The following is a 19,127-nucleotide window of genomic DNA, read 5'->3' as shown; positions in this document are numbered from 1 at the left end:
CTGTCACCCATGTGTCCTGCATGCCTTCTCCACAGCCTACTGCTCTGGCCTGTGTCCGAGGAGCTCGTCTTTGGACCACGTTATCTGAACTCCCTTGCTTCTGGGTGAGTTCAGATAGTGAGGAGCAGGATGATTAGTTTTAATCCTGTCCACTGGACACAACCCAGGATTCCATGGGAAGAGAATCTCACGGAGGGACAGTCTATGCTGGGTTGTTGTCTTAGGGGGGTGGTCTTAATTTCCTGGCAGTGAGGAGCTATGTCCTGATCTGGGGGTCTTGACTGTATAAGAACAGAGAAGGGTAGCTGAGTACTAAGCATGTGAGCATTCAGTTCTCGCTGCTCTTTTTAATGACTGGCTTTATTATTTGTGTGAGTGTGGGTGCGTGTGTCCATGCATGCATGTGTGTGTGCAGTGTGCACGCACATGCACACCGGGGCGACTCTGCAGAGATCAGAAGGCTGTTGGGTTTTAGGAGCTGGAGTAAGACAGCAGGAGACATTCAGCCTCAGTGCCAGGAACTGGGAACTGAACTCTGGTCCTCTGTAAGAACAGCAAGCACTCAGCTTCTGAACCATCTTTCCAGCCTCTTTCTCTGTTCTTGACTGTTGTTATGAGGTGAGAAGACTTCATTACTTCAGTTACCCTTTCCCCATGGACACAGGGACCCCGAGAAACAGAGGAAATGCTGGACTCAGTGTTGATGAGAATGAAGTGACTTCTAGAATCAGGACCCCTAAGGCTGTTTCCAGACCAAACAGAACACGTGAAGGGGCCAGAGAAGGTCCACCGAGTCACCTGTCATTAAGCATGAAGACCAAAGTGGCATTTCCTCTGCTTGTATCTGCTGAGGTGGTCCTGCTGTTTCCAGAAAGTGCTGTCCTCTGATGTCTGAGGAATGGATTCTGTCAGAGTGAGGATTCATAGCCATTGCTTAGCCTGTGGCCACAAGGACCCGGGGTTAAAGGATCTGGGTAGGAAGAAGGGTTATTGGCTCTATGTGCTGGCCTTGTACCCTGCGGGTCTGTCTTCTCTGACCTGAACTGTCATTGATCCAGGGTTTAAGAGGCAGAAGCCACAGCCCCTCCTGCTGCAGCAGTGCCTCTTAGAGGTTAGTGGGCTGCAGGGTTACCTGTAAGCCTTGCTAAAGCAGAACTTTAGCCCTCACCTCTGAACTGCAGGCAGCCAGTTAGTGAAAAGAAGACCCCAGAATGCCTGCCGTTTTCATTTTCTCTCCACCATGCCCTGACATCAGATTTGATACCAAATGGTGAGCGATCACTCAAACACACAACTCTGCAATGGTGGTTTTCAGAGTGGCCTGCATTCCATCAGACTGGAGGTTCTCAGGCCTCACTCCAGAGCCACGAAATCTGACACTCAGGAGCCACCATTAACCCTACTGCCCTAATCACACAAAGGGTCTGCCACAGTGACTTTGACCAAGATATTTCCTCTCACCAAGCCTCAGCTTCCCTATCTGTCAAAGGGAGCGTGTGAGATAGAATGTCTTTGTAGATCCTTGGCTCTCGAAGTTAGCCTGCATCAGAATCACATGGGTGCTTGAAAACCAAGACCTGCATGCCCCTTGTGGAGCCAGGGAGGGGTTAATAACAGGCTTTCCGAAGCACAACTGAACAGAGTGAGACTAAACAGTACTTGTCCAGGTCTGTGGTGTAAATAAATGCTCCCACCATGGCCAAGTTCAAGCTAAGAATGTGAAATCCTGGCAGGAGGTTAAACCATGTGGAGGGGGAGGGGGAAGGATGGGGCAGAAAGGGAGAGAGGAAGGGAGGGAGAGAGGGGAGAGAAGAAGGGAAAGGGAGAAGGAAGAGAGAGAGAGAGAGAGAGAGAGAGAGAGAGAGAGAGAGAGAGAGAAAGAGAGAGAGAGCATGCGCAGAAAGATTGAAAACCCCTTAGCACCAGGATCACCTATAACAAAGTAGTCTAGGAGAAGGGATATCCAAGAGAAGGCATATCAAAGCAGACCTGGCCACCAGGTTCTCCTAGCACCCTTCAGTCCCTACCTGTTACAGGGTCCTCCTGGCTTGCATACCCTGCCACCTACCCCAAACTCTCCAGTCTGGGGGGCTGGGCTGCTCTTCCCTATATAATCCAGACATTTTGGTTACCTGTCCCCTTTATTCTAGTGCTCTCTGAGCTGCTGTACCTGGTTCCCCCTCTCTCTTCTCTTCCTTTAGCCCCAGCCCACATGACCCAGCTCAGTCGGAGTCGTAGAAATCAGGACTCTCCCGTATGTCCCTGCCTCTTACAGTGTGCTCCCTTTTATCTGCAATAAACGTTCTCTCTTCCACACCTAAGAGCAGTTATGTCCCTTTCTTTTTATTTCTGTTGTCGTTCACTAGGTTTCGGAATTGTAACACTGGGGATGGAGACTTCAGAGGATCTTCTCATTTCTCCATTCTAATTAAATGTCAGGAGGGTTAATGACCTGGTCAAGGGACCCCCTCTCAGGAAGATGGGGTCACTGCAGGCCATGCTGAAGAGATAGGAGGAATAATTATTCTTTTAATGAGATAATATGTTTTCTTTCCCAGGATTCCTGTCTCCCAACATGGTCTCTACAGCATAGCCATGATGTTTGGCTGGTCTGTCCACCTTTCTGAATAAACCTTTAAGCTTTTCTATCTCTTTGTTTCAGATGCTGGCCGGAACCTAAGTATGCCTTTTCTGATACTCTGGGTTTCCTTAGTCTTTCTCTAAAGCCTTCTGCCTGGTGCTGTGTGGCCGACTCTGTGCAAATGGTTGGCTCTTTTCCTTCTCTCTTGCATTCTCTGAGAAGCTGCTGAGGTTTACAGACAGTTTGTTTGTATGTTTTTCTTCTTCTTTCTTTTAAACTGTAAAAAAAAAAATGTCCCAAGCTTCTATTGAGTTCATTTTTAAGTTCTTTTTACTAATAAGATTAGGAATTCCAAGAAGAAATCAGATTTCCTTGGTATCAATGTGTCCATTCTAGCCTGCCTGGGACTCTATGTTCATATGCACGTCTCCCTGTCCTCTGTGAGTACCTGTCCCTCCTGGATACTGAGCAGCACCTCTCTCCGAGTGACTCAGGGATACAGGAGAGATTCAGGACAGGATATTGCAACCAAGTAACAGGACCCTGCTCCATTTCTTCTCAATGTGGGCCAAGCTGTCAGCTCATTCGCTGCCACCACCAGAACCTTCTAATTCTACCGCCAGTCCTGAAAGTCTGTCTGGTCCAGGCTATTTCAGTGCAGGGGCCTCATCTTGATAACCTCTGTGCTGATGGAAGACAGGGTAGAAGACAGTATTCTGTCATGATATGTGCTGAAACAGAGGCCACTGGGGATCCCGGGAAAATCAAACAACCATCACCAGGGGTGACAGAAGCTGGCAAGGTGGCTGGGTAAGAGAAAGGGCTAGCTGTCCTCAAGACTGGATTCTACTTGGGAGTTAGGCTGGAGATTTAGATTGGACCTGAGCTGACCCCTGACTTTCTCTTATTCTTGAAGGCAGTGGTTCTTAAATATATTCTCCAAATGAATTCCTTAGAAATGTCAATTACTGGGCGGAGTCTGCCGTTCCTAGAGCCATTGCCTGCATTTCTGCACTTCCTGATCTGATTGTGGGGGTGTTGTGTTTTGAATGTGAAAGGCCTCATGTGTTTGGATACTGAAGGTTACAAGGGCCTTGAGGTTTTACAACCTGGTCCCATTTCCTGTCCGCTTTCTTTCCTATGAAGATGTGAGGCGATGAAGAACGCCAACTGCACACTGCTGGGGCCATGCTGCAAGCTCCTGCCACAGTGAACAAGAGTCCTCTAGCAAGCCTTCTGCACCATGATAAGCTGCATCCCTTTACACTAGTAGTTTACACTGATCCTTTGTCCCTTGAGATGCTTGTTTACATCTTTGGCTGGTGTAACTAGGCAGATGATACTGAGGTTACAAAGCCTCCAGGCTGCCATACAAAGCCACTCCCAGGCCATCCTGGGCATGCTCTTTTTTAAAAAATATTTTAAGATGTATTTTATATGTATGAGTGCTTTATTTCTTAATTTATTTTTTAAAATTTATTTATCTATTTTTAAAGATTTATTTACTTTATGTATACTGTGCTCTATCTGCACATACACCAGAAGAGGGCACCAGATCCCATTATAGATGGCTGTGAGCCACCAATTGGTTGCTGGGAATTGAACTCAGGACCTCTGGAAGAACATCCAGTGCTGAGCCATCTCGCCAGCCCCCCAGGCATGCTCCTTTAGGGGGGCTTGGGAGGATGCCCATTTCTTGCCCAGCTTGTAGATGCTACTAGTGTGGCAGGGAACCTTCTGGCAATGCCTGAGCTCCAGAGCTGCTGACACCACTGATCTTGCCTTCTATCTGTAGCTGCCTTCTCTCAGTCATTCAGGTGCGGGACTTCTCAGGTTGCTGGTGTTATTGCTGAGCTGCCGCTCCTCTCTACCATCTCTTTGAAGCTTGGCTCTCTTTGAAATGGTGTTAATGCTCCAATGCCGTGCTGTGAACGTCCATGAGCTCCCTCCAGCCTTGTCTGGGTCTGGAGAGCAGAACTCAGGCTGTGGGGTGGGAAGCCCTTTAAGCAGCCCGTGGGCAGTACTCACTCAGATTCTTTGAGGGCTCATTGGCATGTGTTCTGTGACTGAGTCAAAAGGATGTGGTAGCGTTGGACCTTCTCTCAAAGACCAAGAAGGGAATGTAGGGAAAGCTGGACTCAGATCAAGCCTAGGGGGTGACTATGGCCCTGGTGGAGTGGATTGTAAGCCTTAAGTCTTCATCCACTGGGGTTTGAACTTGTGCTTCTAGAAGTAACATATAAGCAGTATGTGAGACTGGTGGGTGGAGCCTAGACCCTCTGAGAGGAAAAGGACTTGCAGTCAGGCTGGAATGGACATCTGTCGGATGCAGAAATTCCCAGATTCCTAATTGGTTAGGTGCCACAGCTATCTGTAATTATACCTAGGGTGCGTAAGTCTGTCTCCTTACCGTGTGCCTGCTGTGCACCTCCGTGGGTTCCCTTGAACATCTCTGGGCCTCTCTTTTAGTTACTCTCCATGTCATTGCCACCAAAAACCCCAACAAGAAGCTCTTAAGGGGAGAGATACTTGTTTTGGCTCATGATTTGAGGGCACAGTCTACCATGGTAAGGAAGGCACTGAGCGGCAGGGAAGGCCAGGATTCCCTATAGACCAGGAAGCAGAGGGCCAGAGAACTTAAATGCTAAATGAGGGGCTGGACTCTAGCCCTTAGGTCCTGTCCTCTGATAACCTACCACCTACAGCTCCACAGCCTCCCAAGACAGCACCAAGCTGGAGACACATGACCCTGTGGGTGATATTTCACATCCATGCTACAACACCCTTTTTATCACCAACTGTGCGGCTTCCTGTAGTCCCTGTCTGTGTAATGGGAATGACATCTGCCAAAAGTTACTACAGTTGCCAAAATGCATGCGCAGTGAGCATGCGTCTCTGTGCGCAGCTCCTGGTGTTCATGTGTGGGACTGATTAATTACCAGAGGCCTCACATGAGCTCCCTGATTCCCTGCCTCAGTTTCTCTGTGTATAGAATGGGGATGATACTGAACTTAGTGTCGGTAGGAGGCTTCGAGAGGAGAAAACCCCAAGTAAGGTGTATAACCTTAGTCACTGGTATCTTACACTCCTTCAATGTGTGGGGAAGTCTGCCTCTGTGACTGTCTCTGTCTGTGTGTCTGTGAACATTTGTATGTGTTTATATGGCCAGGCGGGCCCCCTTCTCCCTGGGTGGGGTTTACTGTTGGCTCTTGCCTGGGCTCCCTGAGCCAGCTAGAGCCTGCAAAGGGGATGGAATTTCCATTAAGAATTAAGCAGGGTAGCGCTGTGGAGGCCAAGCAAGCAGAGGGGAGGGGGTGCAAGGGAGGGTACTTTAACAATGAGCTCCGGAGGCAGCTTTGGTCCTGATTAGCCTTGAAGGCCTCATCAGTCATGGCCCAGAAGGATGGGTGGAGAGAACGGAGCTGCTCTCAGGGGCCTCTGTAAGGATACCTGAATCACTGCAGTCCAGACTGTAACCATGAGGCGGCCCCCAGGGGACGGCGAATCCACTCAAGAGGGTCCAGGCAACTGGGGCTTATGGGGAGCCCAGGAATCCAGGAGGCTGTGCTGTGTTGTAGGTATCTGTATTTGTATGCATACATTTACTTGTGTGCATACATTTATTTGTATACACACATGTGTGTTCATGCATGTGTGTGCATGTATGTGGACATGCATGTGTGCCTATGTACGTGTACACATGTGTATGTTTGTTATGTGTGCCTGTGTGTACTTTTGTGTGTTCCTGTATACATTTACATATGTATGTGTATATGTGGGTGTTTGTATATGTGCATATGTGGGTGTTTGGGTGTCTCTGTCTTTGTGTGTATATATGTATGTTTGTGTCTGTGTATTTATGGGTCTGCATGTGTATATACATATGTGCATATGTATCTTTGTGTATATGTGTGTGTATGTAAGCGTTTGTGTCTGTATGTGTGTGGTGTGTGTGCTTGTGTGTGTATGTGGTATGCATGTACGTATGGTGTGCATGTATATATGTTAGGTTGAAGTTTTAACTGCAAGTGCCTAAAGAGTACATGTAGCAAACTTAGTGATTCTCCTTACTCTCAAGTATAGGTACAAGATTGGAATCAAAATAAAAGCCTTCTGAGGTCTCTTGCTAACAGGAATGCTGTTTAAGACCTAAGCCTCACTTCTGACATGCTAAAGCATCTTAGCCTTCCTGGTCACGTCACAGCCCTGAGCTTTCAGACTTTTAAAGCCTTAAGAGCAGGCAGATCTGGTTATGATTCCACTATATATCTGGGAAAACTAAATAAAGGTCAGAGCAGTTGGATGCCATGACTAAGATACAGCTAGGGAGCGGTAGAGGGAGGACAGAGCCCAGGTTATCTGCTTACACCTTAACCCACCAGGAGTGCATGGGGAGATTCTGTAGACTTCCCACCTGAGGACGGTGTGATGTAATGTCAGTGCCCAGACAATATCCCCTAGAGGCTCCAGTTCTGCTCTAGTGAAGGAAGCAGACCCAAGGGGCAAAGTCCTGCTGCCTGGATGGAAGCAGACAGGGGTTGACATTGGCTTGTCCTGGCAGTGGCTGGGCCACCTGCATAGCCCTGAGTCCCCAAAGAGACAAAGTTGGTGATTTTATATCAAAGCTGTGGTATGCCCAAGGCCAGGCAACAGCTGTGCCAACCAGAGCTCGAAGCAAGGAATAGGAGTGTTTAGCATTAAGGCAGGGATCTGGAACATTGGACCATAGAAGTGGTGCTTAACCAGCTCTCCCCGAACATATAATGTGTGCAAACCTGCAAACCTCCCATCATGGGCCCAGGTAGTGGACAAATGTCTTTTGGCAATCTATGAAGTAGAGGCTCCTCAGGCCCTGGGGATTCAAACCAGGGTGGAAGGTATTGGATGGAATGAACTAGAAGCTTCCTTTCCGTCTGAAAATGTAGCATTCCAGAGCTTTTGGGCCTGGCCCAGACTTCTGTGGACTTAGCCATCTGACATGGAGCCCAGGGGTGAGGGCGAGGTAGGGAGGCATCTCACCAACACCCCCTGTCATTTTTGGCAGGTTTGTCATGTGGAGGGTGACTAAAGTGGGTAACTGAGTTTCCAAAGGGAAGCACCTGCAGTGGACAAACCCAGCCGCATTCCTGGCGTTTGGGGCTGCTCAGCGAGGCTGTGCCCTCCTTAGGGATGTGAATTGCTCCCAAATCTCTCCTTGTTTTCTTTCAGTTCCAGGAAACTGATCATGGCAGCTCAGTCCTTTCCCCTCTCCAGATGTTGGCATGCGGGACACATGTGGGCGCCCTCGCCTGGCCGGCTCTGGTGGCTCCGGGTGACGGCCCAGCCCAGGGGTGAGCCGGGTCTCTAATTAGACCCGACCGCGTCCCCATTCCAGAGCTCCCACAGATGACAGCGCGCGGTCTCCACTGTGGCCAGGGGCTCCGAAATAGCCCTCGCTCCCCGGCAGAGCCTCGCAGGCCACGGTGCTTGGCTCAGGACAAACATTTGGAGGGGTGCGCACCGCTAGGGAAGAGCCTGAGATTGGGGGGTGGGGGCAGCAGACAGCCTCCGGCGGCGCCGGCCCCCCGCGGCCACTTTGCGCCTGGCCACCGGAGTTTCAACTGCTGGGAGCTGCCACCCATCGCTGGCCCCTGCAAACACCCGCTTTCTGCCTTGTAAGCTCAGAGTAAGTAAACAGAGGGGATGGCTAGCTCCCATGACTGGATTCAGGGGCTGGGGCTGGAGTTGCTGGCGTAATTGTGTCCCCTAGGAAAGCAGGTGTGACTGTGTCAGTGAGAGAGTTTGTGAGTACGAGTGGGTGTCAGTGGAAGGGAGTGTGTCTAGCACAGAATGCCAGCATGTGGAGTTTTCTAACATGCCCTCCCAAGTGTGTGTGTGTGTGTGTGTGTGTGTGTGTGTGTGTGTGTGTGTGTGTGTGTGTGAGAGAGAGAGAGAGAGAGAGAGAGAGAGAGAGAGAGAGAGAGAGAGAAGAGAGAAGGCCTGGAGCATGCTCACAGGTGGCTGCTGTGTCCATGGCACACAGGTGGGTCTAAGCTGTGCCCGTGGAAGTGAACAGGGGACAGAGAGTTGCCTAGAGGAAGGGAACCTGCCAGTAAGGGTGACGGATGAGGGTGAGAGACAGCTCAGGAGGCAGAGGTGAATAAGGAGCAATAGACACCAGAACTCACACTTTCTAGGGTGACCTGATTTGTCCCCAGTTGTTGTCCTCAAGCTGGGTGACTTTCTTGTAGGTCAGGCAGCTTTGGTTTCTCAGGGCTTTGGCCCACACTGGAGTTTAAAGCTCTCATCCGATATGAGAGCGAGTGAAATTGTGATGGACACAATGGGGCCAGGATTGGAACTCCACTTTCATAACCAGGAGAAGAGGCCGGGGTCGGGAATGGGGGACAGGGGACACTCATTCATGTACACCAAGTGCAGCCACGCTGCACACAGACTGCACACCCATGGCAAACGGCATGTAGGCAGCGTGCATTCATGTTGTAAATGCGTAAGCAAAATCCCACAGCCTTGAATTGACCCTGGCATCTACCTCTAGCCCAGTTTACTTCCTGTACCCTTCATTGGGAATCTATAAAAAAAATGGGCTCAGAAACCTGAACTGAGTAGGAGAATACTTTGCATTGAGGGTTTTTTTCTGGGGGTTAAGGCAGGAGGTGACATGACACCGTTGGGTATCTCATCTCATCTGCACTAGGGCTGTCCACGGAGCCGAGCCACGGAACAGATATGAAACACAGCAGTTGCTCCTTTAGAGGGGAGAAGGCCCATCTTACCAGGTGAGATGGGCTAGACGAGGATATGCGTCAACCTCGGCACCTGTAGCTTGCCCCAGACTCAAGTTCATGATTCAGGTGCATTAAGCTGCAGAGGTGCAGGGAGACTGTGGGGCTGGGCAGGGCATGGGGTGGCGAATGGATCTGGACCCATTCTTTCTGTTCCTGGGTTTGAGTCCCTCTGCCTGCAGCTGCTGGGGAGATAGCCCTTTCAACACCCCTCCCTCTCCTTCAGCAGCTACATGGAGACCATTGGGAGACCAGTAACAGTGCTTGGAACACCGAATGCCCCCAAATGCCAGGGGCTGGTACTTACATTTACAGTTATTACTGCATTATGATATCTCGAGTCCTCCTGCCCTGGCCGTTCTCTTCTCTGTAGGCTTCTGTTCTGTGTCCAAACTCAATGTGCTTCTTTGGTTGTGAAGTTGGGGAAGGTTTTGAGTTTGTGATTTGGCCTAAATGCTGCCTTTTCAGTCTCTTGAAAGGATCCTGGCTTAACCATTTCCAGAGCAGTCCACTAGGGTCTACTTTTCCTTTGGTCTGATCCTAGATCCAACCCTGAGAAAAGGATAAACAAAGGCTGGCTGTGGCTAGCTTAGCAGGCTTTCTGCCGAGAGAAGGAAGTATTTTCCCTTTCATGGTTCCCTTCTCACTCTGACTTCTAGGAACCCCCCGGGACAGCATACCGTTCCATTCTGCTAAGTTAGAAACAATTATCACTTGAGCTCTGGTTTCTACTTTAACAACTGCAGAGACTACATCTTTAGATGTAAATTTCCTTATACTTTATAGAAGAAACGAGAATAAGTATAATGATAATAATATTAATAATAAAAGAATAACCACCAATCAATAATTCTGTTAGTCTCTGAAGATTGAAACCACATTATTTGGACATACTCTTTCTTTCTTTCTTTTTTTTTTCAACCCCTTTGGAGATCTGTCATCTGATTTTTAATCTATATGTCTCAGTTGAGACTTCCATGCTTGAGCTCTGATTGGTAACCATGTCTTGGGGCTTTTCTTCCTAGTGGCTGATGGAGAGAATGGCTATCTCTGTGCTGGTTCAGACAATGGGGATTGTCTAGAATGAATTGGGGCATTGATCAACACCCCTGCTCTGAGGCCTTCAGCCCCTCTGTGTCTCAAAAGCCCTAGTGTCTGGGTGCCCAAAGGGGTTTGATCCTTGCCCTAAACCTGGCCATGGCCCCACGACTGCCCCTTCCTCATGTGAGCCTGCCTTGCCTAGGGCTTTGCTAGGGAGGTCTGTGTCTCTTGGGTCTGAGCCCTGCTTCCCTCCACTTGATTGAGGCCTTGTGGAGACAGAGGTTGGGATGAAGAATGTCGGAGTTCAGAGCATGCAGGGGCCCATGGAGGGTTATCTTGTCTCCTCCCCTCAGTCTTAAGGCCATGGGATGGTGTTCAGCCCCCATCTCTTTCTCCAGAAGGGGTCTCAAGTCTGCCAGATAGACAGAAAGCCATTTATTACTGGTAGAGATCCAGGGCAGGGCTCAAGCTATCACAAGGCTTGTGAAAGATTTAATTCCTTCTGGAAGATTATTTTCCTTGTAGAGGTTGCTGCGTTTGGGGAAAATCCCACACCGGAGGCCACGCTTGCACAGAGCAGAGGTTGAGGTGCTTGGTGGTGACCTTTCCAGCCCCATGTGGGTGTCTGCTACTCCATGAGCGCTAAATCAACTGAGATGGTGGCCCCTGCCCATGCTCAAGGCTAACTGTGTGAGAAGCATTTGACCGCAGAGGCGAAAGAGGAAATACCCTGGGCCTGCTACTGGGTAAGGTTTAGCGGTTTTGCTCTTTTCTGGACCAATGTGACCTCAAAGATGAGACTGTACCTCTGCCGAGTACTCATTCTGGTTATGCTCTGTTGGCTTCCAGACACTGAAACTTGACCTGGTAAGCAAGCTTCAAACCAGCAAGAGAACATGGTGTGGGATGCCAGGATGTGTGAGCGGGAAGGCCACTCACAGTTTCCCACACTTAATATCTAGTAAAAGCCAGTTCTCTGTTTTGAGCTCTTTAAATCTTTTGTTTCATGAAACCTCTAAGACCCCTTCTGAAATGGGCACTTGCAGCTTAGACACAAGGGAACGGAAGCATAGCTAGGTCCCATAAGTCCCAGGTCAGAGCCTGCCATACTCCTTTGCCAGGTCTGCCCACTGGAGTCTCCAGTGGATGGGTGCTGGCCACTGAGTAGGACAGGCAACTCTCCCAATTATGGATACCCGAAAGCAGGAAAACTACCCCGTCGGGTAAGCTAGGGGTGGCCCTAAGGGCTTGTCGCTGTCTCGAACTAGGAAGTGAATATTGCCAGCTTCATGGCTGAGTGGCATCCCTGGCCTTCCCAACCTCAGATAGTGGTAGTCATTCTCTGGGACATGGGAGTACAAGGTGAGGGAAGGCCTCATGGGCCAGGTTCAGGTCTTCCAGCCAACATCATGGGGTAGGGAACACTGGGCTTCTGTGGTTTTATTCTTCCCCAGAGCAATCTCTGTTGTTGGAATACAGTCCCCACCAAAGCTCCAGGATCTTGTCAGTCCAAACTCCCCTCCTCCAGCTCTAAGTACCCCCAGTGCCAAGCTCTGGGGTGTCCCAGATCCCCTGAGGTTGTCTCTGGGCAGACAGGATTCTGCCAGGCGTGATGCAGTGTCTGTGGGCGTCAGCAGTTTGGCTGAGTAATTGCGGATGGTGTTCAGTTTGCACGGGAGAGATGGAAAGCTAGTCTTACAAACCAAACATCTCGGTTTGGAAACCCTGGGAAGTGTGGCCTGTGGTCTGAGAGTGTGAGCTGCATTGTGAGCCTGTGAGCTGTTGTGGGACAGAGTGTTACATCCAGGTCGTTCATCCTAATGGAGTCAGAGTTGTGCTGCGCACACTGGCAATGCGAGAGGAAAAGCCCATAAGCTTTGCAGGCAGAAAGTAAGATCCGACGTCTAATCTCAGTTTGCTGGCCTGGAAAATGGGTGTGCCTTATTTCAGCGGTGATGATAGAAGCAGGGGGTAATCAGGAACCAAGCATTTGTCATAGAAAGAACAAACCCTGAAAGACGATCTCCCTGCTTCCTGTTCCATCTGCCTTCACGAAAGAACACTAGACCGCAAGAGAGGTGGGCACCAGATCTCAGCCTCTGAGAATGCTGTGTTATCTTACCTTCCCTGATCCCTCTTCCTTCTGTGTAAAATAAGAGCCAAGCTCCTTTCCCTCAGCCCTCTGTACATTTTGAGGATGATGAAGAAGAACCCAGAGACAAATCTAGACGTTCAGTTAGTACTGAGTTGCTAATTCATGGCTGATATATAAGTGAACCCATTTCTCTGGACCCAGGCAAAGCCTGCGGTAAAGAGACAAAGGAACACCCTAGTCCCCAAGTCATTATCTGACCATGTGACAAGATAGATGTACATACACAGAGGCCTGTCTGTTGCTAGATATGGTCCATTCGGGCCGGGTACTCTCCAAATGTGCACATCAGAGAGGCCTTTCCAGAGATGGACACTCATTCTCTTCATCTTCAAACATAATCAGTTCCAGAAAGTGAAGAGGAGGACAAGCTTGTGCTCAGGAGCTAAATTAGTGCTCTCTCTCTCTCTCTCTCTCTCTCTCTCTCTCTCTCTCTCTCTCTTTCTGGTGCGTGTATGTTCGCATGTATATGCAGGCATGCATACACAGCTGTGCCCATGGATGTCTTCCTCACACTCTCGGCATTCTTTATGGAGTTGCTGATGCCAGAGCTTACCCATGGGCCAGTCTAGTTTAGTAAGCTTGCCCTGGGGATCCTGTCTCTGTCTCCCGGGCACTGATTACAAGTGGACTGCTGTGCCCATCTGGCTTTCACGTGGTACTGGAGGTCCATTCCCTGGTCCTCATGCCTGCATGGTGAGTGCGTATCCACTGAGTCATCTCTCTAGACCCCACGAAGCTTTTCTTAGTGTGTGCTTTGGGGACTCTCAGTTACTGTGACTGGAGCCTGCGGTGTGGTTCAGTAGTGATGGAAATGAGATAGGAGACTCTGCAAAGAGCCTGGAAAGGGTACTGGGCCATGATGCCATGCTCGGTTATCCAGATAGTTCTCACATATTGACAGGCAGGGCACTGGACATTTTCAATACAGAGGTTATAGAGCAACGGGAGTCCACTCATTTGTTCAGTAAATGTTTATTAGCTGCTTACTATTTTATACCACTTTGAATTTTTTTGTTTTGGTTTTCGAGACAGGGTTTCTCTGTAGCTTTGGTGCCTGTCCTGGAATAGCTTTTGTAGACCAGGTTGGCCTCGAGCTCACAGAGATCCCCTCCCGAGTGCTAGGATTAAAGGCATGTGTCACCACCACCCCACTGTCACTTTGAATTTTAATCTTATATTAAACTTAATTAAAATTTGCAAGACCAGATGAGAAATTTCCCTTCATCCAGTTTTTAGGTGATTGTATATCTTTTTAAAAATCCATTCTGCTTTCTGTTCTCTCCAATAACGAGAAAATACACCCTTCTCATGGTTATAAATACATTATGTTTTTATTTTTATTAAGAGTGTGAATGCAAACCAATTTTTTATATTTTTGACCAATCTCAGAATGAATTAGAGACACACTCCCTCTTTATCCCTAAATCCTTCAGTGTGTCTAGAGAAGGACAGTCTTCTGCCTTAGGGCAGGCTGTGCTGTGTTACTCATCTTTCTTGCAGCTGTGGCAACCCTGACAAAAGCAGCCTAAGGAACAAAAGGGGTGTTTTTTTGGTCCATGATCTGAGGACATGTAGCTTATTGGGATGATGAAGACGTAAGTGTAGTGGCAGAGAAAGTGGGGTGCTTGTACTCATCTGGCTTCCTACTCCCTCCCCCCTTGTATTTAGGGTTGTGTGTCTTCATTATTCAGTTAAACCTCTTGGGAAACATCCTCACAGACATGCCCAGAAGCGTGTCTTCTGACTGATTTCAGTTTCAGACAACCTGACAAAGAAGATCATTTATTACAGCCCTGATACGGTCTTTGTGGCTTTACCGTCTTCCTTCTAACTCTTGTGTCTCCTTTGTCTCCTCTGTGTTATTTCTCTTGCCCCCTTTGTTTTGAACAGTGCAGGTGGCTATTGCATTAAGTATCCTCCATGTTGGGTGTTTGGTGGTCTGCACAGCTAAAGTTTGTATGATCTAGGCAGGCAACTGTGTTCTCTTGAGTCTTCAGTTCAGCAAGCCCTTGACTTCTGGTGATGGAGGTTGTCCTTGCTCACTTCTGGTGATGTCTATCAGTTTTCCACAGTGAAATTGCTGTTTTCATCTAAGTTAACAAGTAACTTGTAGAAAGATACTTTGAGAATACAGACAGAGAAAATATATATTTTGAGAATATAGACAGACTATATTTTTCATAAAACTTACAGTGATATATCAGTCATAATTTTGAATTCATTATTTATTTTATATTTATTTATTGTTATTCTCTTATAAGAAAGAGTACTTATTTTCTCCCTCCCTCTATTCCTCCCTTTCTTCTTTAATGGGGGGTCTCATAAATTTTTAATTCATCAGATGAATCAAGTGTTTTGTTTATTTTAGTTCTGATAGTCACACAATCTCAGATTCAGTTAGTGGGAAGCTATTGCAAACTGGCTTCTGTTTCTCTTCAATTAGTTTCCATGATTCTCTGAGTGCTTCCTTATTATCTGAAGTAGCAAGAAGTTAGGGTTTATTTTGATTCTTCTTTATTCCAGCTTGGAATTAGACATTTGTTTGAGGATCCCAGGCTTCTTTTATGGGGTAATGACATTTAGAAACCCAATTGTGGGCAACCCATGCCCTTGTTATTGGTATATATGGTCTCTTGGCAGAGCTAAGACATGTATGTCTATTTCCTTTCACAGTAAACCAAGATGATAGATGCTGTGTTTTCTTAGAAGAAATAATCCGTTAGCCTAATATAGAGAGTAACAGGGTATGGGCATGTTAGGGTGAGGGTAGTTCAGCGAAGGTCTCTTTCAGGAGATACTATTTAAAAAGACTTGTGTGTGAAGGGGAAAAGTTAGAGAGGAAAGAGCCAGGATATTGCTTTAACTACACAGGGAATAATCACAGGGGTCTGAGCTGAGTCAATATGGAGACACAGTGGAGTCAATACTACGCAGTAACTGTTGAAAACAGAAAATAACAGAGAGGCAGTCAAGGAGTCTCCCAGGATGACGTGTCCAAGGCCTGGCAAACTCAACACATTCATTATGGAATGCCTGTCCATTTCTTCCTGCCCTGTCAATCTTGGGAGTACCTGATCCTCACCAGGTGTTTCAGATCTCACTCATCTCTACAGCTGCACAAACGAGAGATCATCTTCCTTATCATCTCTAAGACATGGAGATGAAGCCACCATCCTCATCATCTCTAAACCAGAGAGATGGAGCCATCAACCTCACTATCTCTAAGATAGAGAGATGAAACCATCCTCCTCTTCATCTCTCTGCTCCAAGCCTGAATCAGCCACCCTCATGCCTGGTCACATGAGTGTGTATCCCTTAAATCCATCACTTGTCTCCATCATCACCAGCATCCTCTAGTTCAAGGTAACACCCTAAACACCCGAGTGACAATGTGTCCATACCTGCTGCCCTCCAGTACATCTTCATAGAGCAGCCAAAGGGGACTTCAGAACAATTCTACTTTTGCCATTTCTCTACTTTAAAACACTTCAGTAGCTTCCAAGTGATCTTGAGATAAAGATCAAATACCCAAGCAAGCTGATGAGGTCTCATTTGTCTGGCCCTGCCCACATCTTCCCACACCACAGTACTCCCCTCCCTCTTTGTCTCAGTGATCCTCTCCCAGGCTTGTTCTTTTATCCCTGCTGCCATAGACCTTTGCAAAAGTTGCTCTGCTGTCTAGAATTCTCTTCCTTCCTCTCCTGACCTGCCAAATGTCTACCTATCCCTCAGTTTCCATGACTTCCCTGACTAGATCAAATCCCATTTTATAGAGTTTTTAAAACACATCATGCCTCCTTTAAGACCTCATCACAGTATGGATCTCCCTTTCTGCTGTAATAATTAATACATTTTATTTTATCTTGTTTTATTTTATGGCTCTGTGCTGTCTGGGACATTTCCCTTTTGCAGTTTGCTTTATCCTAGTTGGTAGCAGAATACAGCCGACACACGCCACAGGGACACGTTGAGTGAATGGATAGATGGATAAATGAGCAAGCTGGTGGGTGGATGAAGTGTTACTGAGCAGCCAAAAAGATGATGGCACAATTTAACATAAAGAACATTTAAGTGAGAACTTTATTTGAAGATGAAGATAAATCATTCATCTTGGAACGTGTACCATCTTAATGACTTGGACTGTCCCCTAGGAGATTTGTGGAAATGCTGATCAGGTCCCATCATATTTCCGTATAACCCCAAGGGGTGCTCTTGAGAAGGCAGCTGACCTCCAGTGCTATCCCTGAGCTTGGGCTTCTTTGTTTTCCCCACCCTGGTTTGCGGAGCCCATATATTATGTGTTGGGGAAATATCATTACTGACACAGGAAGGCTCCCTGGAGCAGGCCGGTCTCCTGAATGATTGTATGATCAGCAGCTGCCAACATGCAACTCGGCTGGGCATAAGCCTGAAGGGAATACAGGAAACTGGGCTCACAGACCCAGCCAGTCCCCCTTGTAGAATAAGTCAAGCATAGTATAGGCCGTGTGGTCCCCCTGGCTCATCCATTCCTGCACTCCTCACTCTCCCGTCATCCACCAATCTCCCCCACCCACACATCCACCACCTACCCATCCATCGACAAACAAGAGTTGATGTTGGATTTATAAGCCACGCTGGAAGCTGAGAATCTCCTTCTCTCTTGAACTACTTTAATCTATTGTCCTCAGAGCCCAGAGGCCCAGGTAAGGAGACAAGAGGGGTCAGCTCCATGCTGACTGGCTACTGTTGATTAGCGTGGCAGTTTTTTCTCTTTCTCTGTCTGCTTTTTTCCTGCTGACCAACTCTCTTTTATTGCTTCCCTTCCCGGACTCCCTTCTTGTTCTCCACTTTCCTGACCTCCCTGCCATGATAGCTTAGGCACTGGCTCCTCAACCTAGTAGCCAGTTGATGTGAAGTGGTTGTCGGGCTCTGCAGAGGAGGTCAGGGCTCAGACCCAACGAGAAGGGCAAACTGCTCCCTCTGGAGCTGTTTTTTATTTTTAATTTTCTACTTTGATTGTCCTTTACTTCTGTGGAATTAGAGAGGCTGGAGGTGTAGGGAGAACAAGCTTTAAAATATGGCATTTAGAAACAAGGCAGTGGTAGCCCTGGCCCCGCCTCTACAGATGCTGCTGTCCTTCCGGTTTTCTGGGGACTGTCATTTACGAAACTCCCCAAATGTGTGCTGTTCATCTGCTGCAGCAGACAGGATTGGGACTGAGCAGGAGAGGACAATGGCAGCCCCATCAGATAGCAGCATCTTGGACCCGTGCCCAGGGCGCCAAGGGGCTAAGTTACAGACTCATTTACACACTTGCTCACTCTCGCATCTGTTCAAGCATCTACTTAGCATCTGCTATGGGTTGTGCATTGCTCTAGACACCCGAGAAGCATGACGGGCCAATGTCAGTTCCTTGCAGGATTTGCTTTTTGGTTTGGGAGGACAGTCAACAGGTCACATGCAGGGTGCAAACACAGTTCTCAGCACTATGTGGAGCTGTAAGAGATGGCGAAGGAGCTCCAAGAGTGGGAAGGGTGTGGTTAAGCACTGATGAAGCAGAGGCCAGCATCTTCTCTGCCTTTTGGTTAAGATCAAGCAGAGGCCGGGAGGAGGAAAAGGCGCAAGCTATGAGAGCATTGTAGAGAGAAGGGCGAAGGCCTGGAGGCATGTGTGAGGAAGGTCAGTATGACTGGATGAAGTGAGGCCAGAGTCCAAAGGAGGTGAGGTCCGTGCAGTCATGGCAGCCAGATCCAGAGGGTTCCTGCACGTTACTCATACGGCAATCAGAATGCTAGGAGTGACACTGGAAGGGTTGAGTGTGGTCATGCTTTGGTAGCAACAAAGAGAACAGATTGCAGAAGGGGATGAAAGAGAAGAGAGAGAACTTAAAGCTTCTTCTGTTAACTCAAGGGACAGAGGGTGGTCATAACTGACCATCTATTCCTTCTGTTCCATAGGATCTTTCCATTGTGCCTCATTTTATTTATTTATTTTAGTTATTTGTAAGGTATATGTCTGTGTGTGGATATGTGCATGTGAGTGCAGATGCTAGAGGAGCCCAGCAATGTCAAATCCCCTGGAGATGGAGTTACAGGCAGTTGTAAGCTGCCTAATGTGGATGCTGGGAATCAAATAGGTCCTCTGGAGGACCAGCAAGTGCTATTAATGACTAAGCCATCACTCCAGCTTCAGGCCTGGTTGTTTCTAACACATGAAACCCCATGCAGGATACTAGCTGTTGTGGGCATATCTTTGTGGACTTTGGCTCTAACAGGGAGGCAAAGTGTACTAAGAGGTCACTGGACAGTTAGGAAGTCAAACATTCTCAGCAAATCCAGCATAAACGGAGCCAACACTGCAGTGTTGCAGTAGCCCTGTCATGGAGGCCAGATGAAGATTCAAGCGATGGCCTTGTTTAAATCTCCTCAGGACTAGCCTGCTTTCTCTAGGAGAAATTGTGAAGAGAATAGGTCAGCGTTCTTGGGGCTGGGACCTACAGGAGTACAGGATGGTAGTCCTAAAAGATGTAAGGAGAGCTGGGGTCAGGGGCTGACATCTGTGAGGAGTATACAGAACTTAGATG

The 19,127-nt window shown here is 48.0% G+C and overlaps 1 protein-coding gene across 1 annotated transcript in view; it reads left to right on the top strand.

The window, feature by feature from the left end:
- The first annotated feature begins 6,059 nt into the window (after window positions 1-6,059).
- The window catches only part of Insc (INSC spindle orientation adaptor protein), a 110,154-nt gene continuing 97,086 nt past the window's right edge, over window positions 6,060-19,127 (top strand). The window contains exon 1 of the mRNA XM_041666940.1: window positions 6,060-6,155. Coding sequence (XP_041522874.1) covers window positions 6,060-6,155 — 96 coding nt within the window. The remainder of the gene's footprint in view (window positions 6,156-19,127) is intronic.

Source organism: Microtus oregoni, unplaced genomic scaffold (genome assembly GCF_018167655.1).
Source record: "Microtus oregoni isolate MIOR12 unplaced genomic scaffold, Mior012 000016F_ref0000370, whole genome shotgun sequence".
In the NCBI taxonomy this organism is placed as follows: domain Eukaryota; kingdom Metazoa; phylum Chordata; class Mammalia; order Rodentia; family Cricetidae; genus Microtus; species Microtus oregoni.
This window is presented reverse-complemented; position numbering and strand designations above follow the sequence as displayed.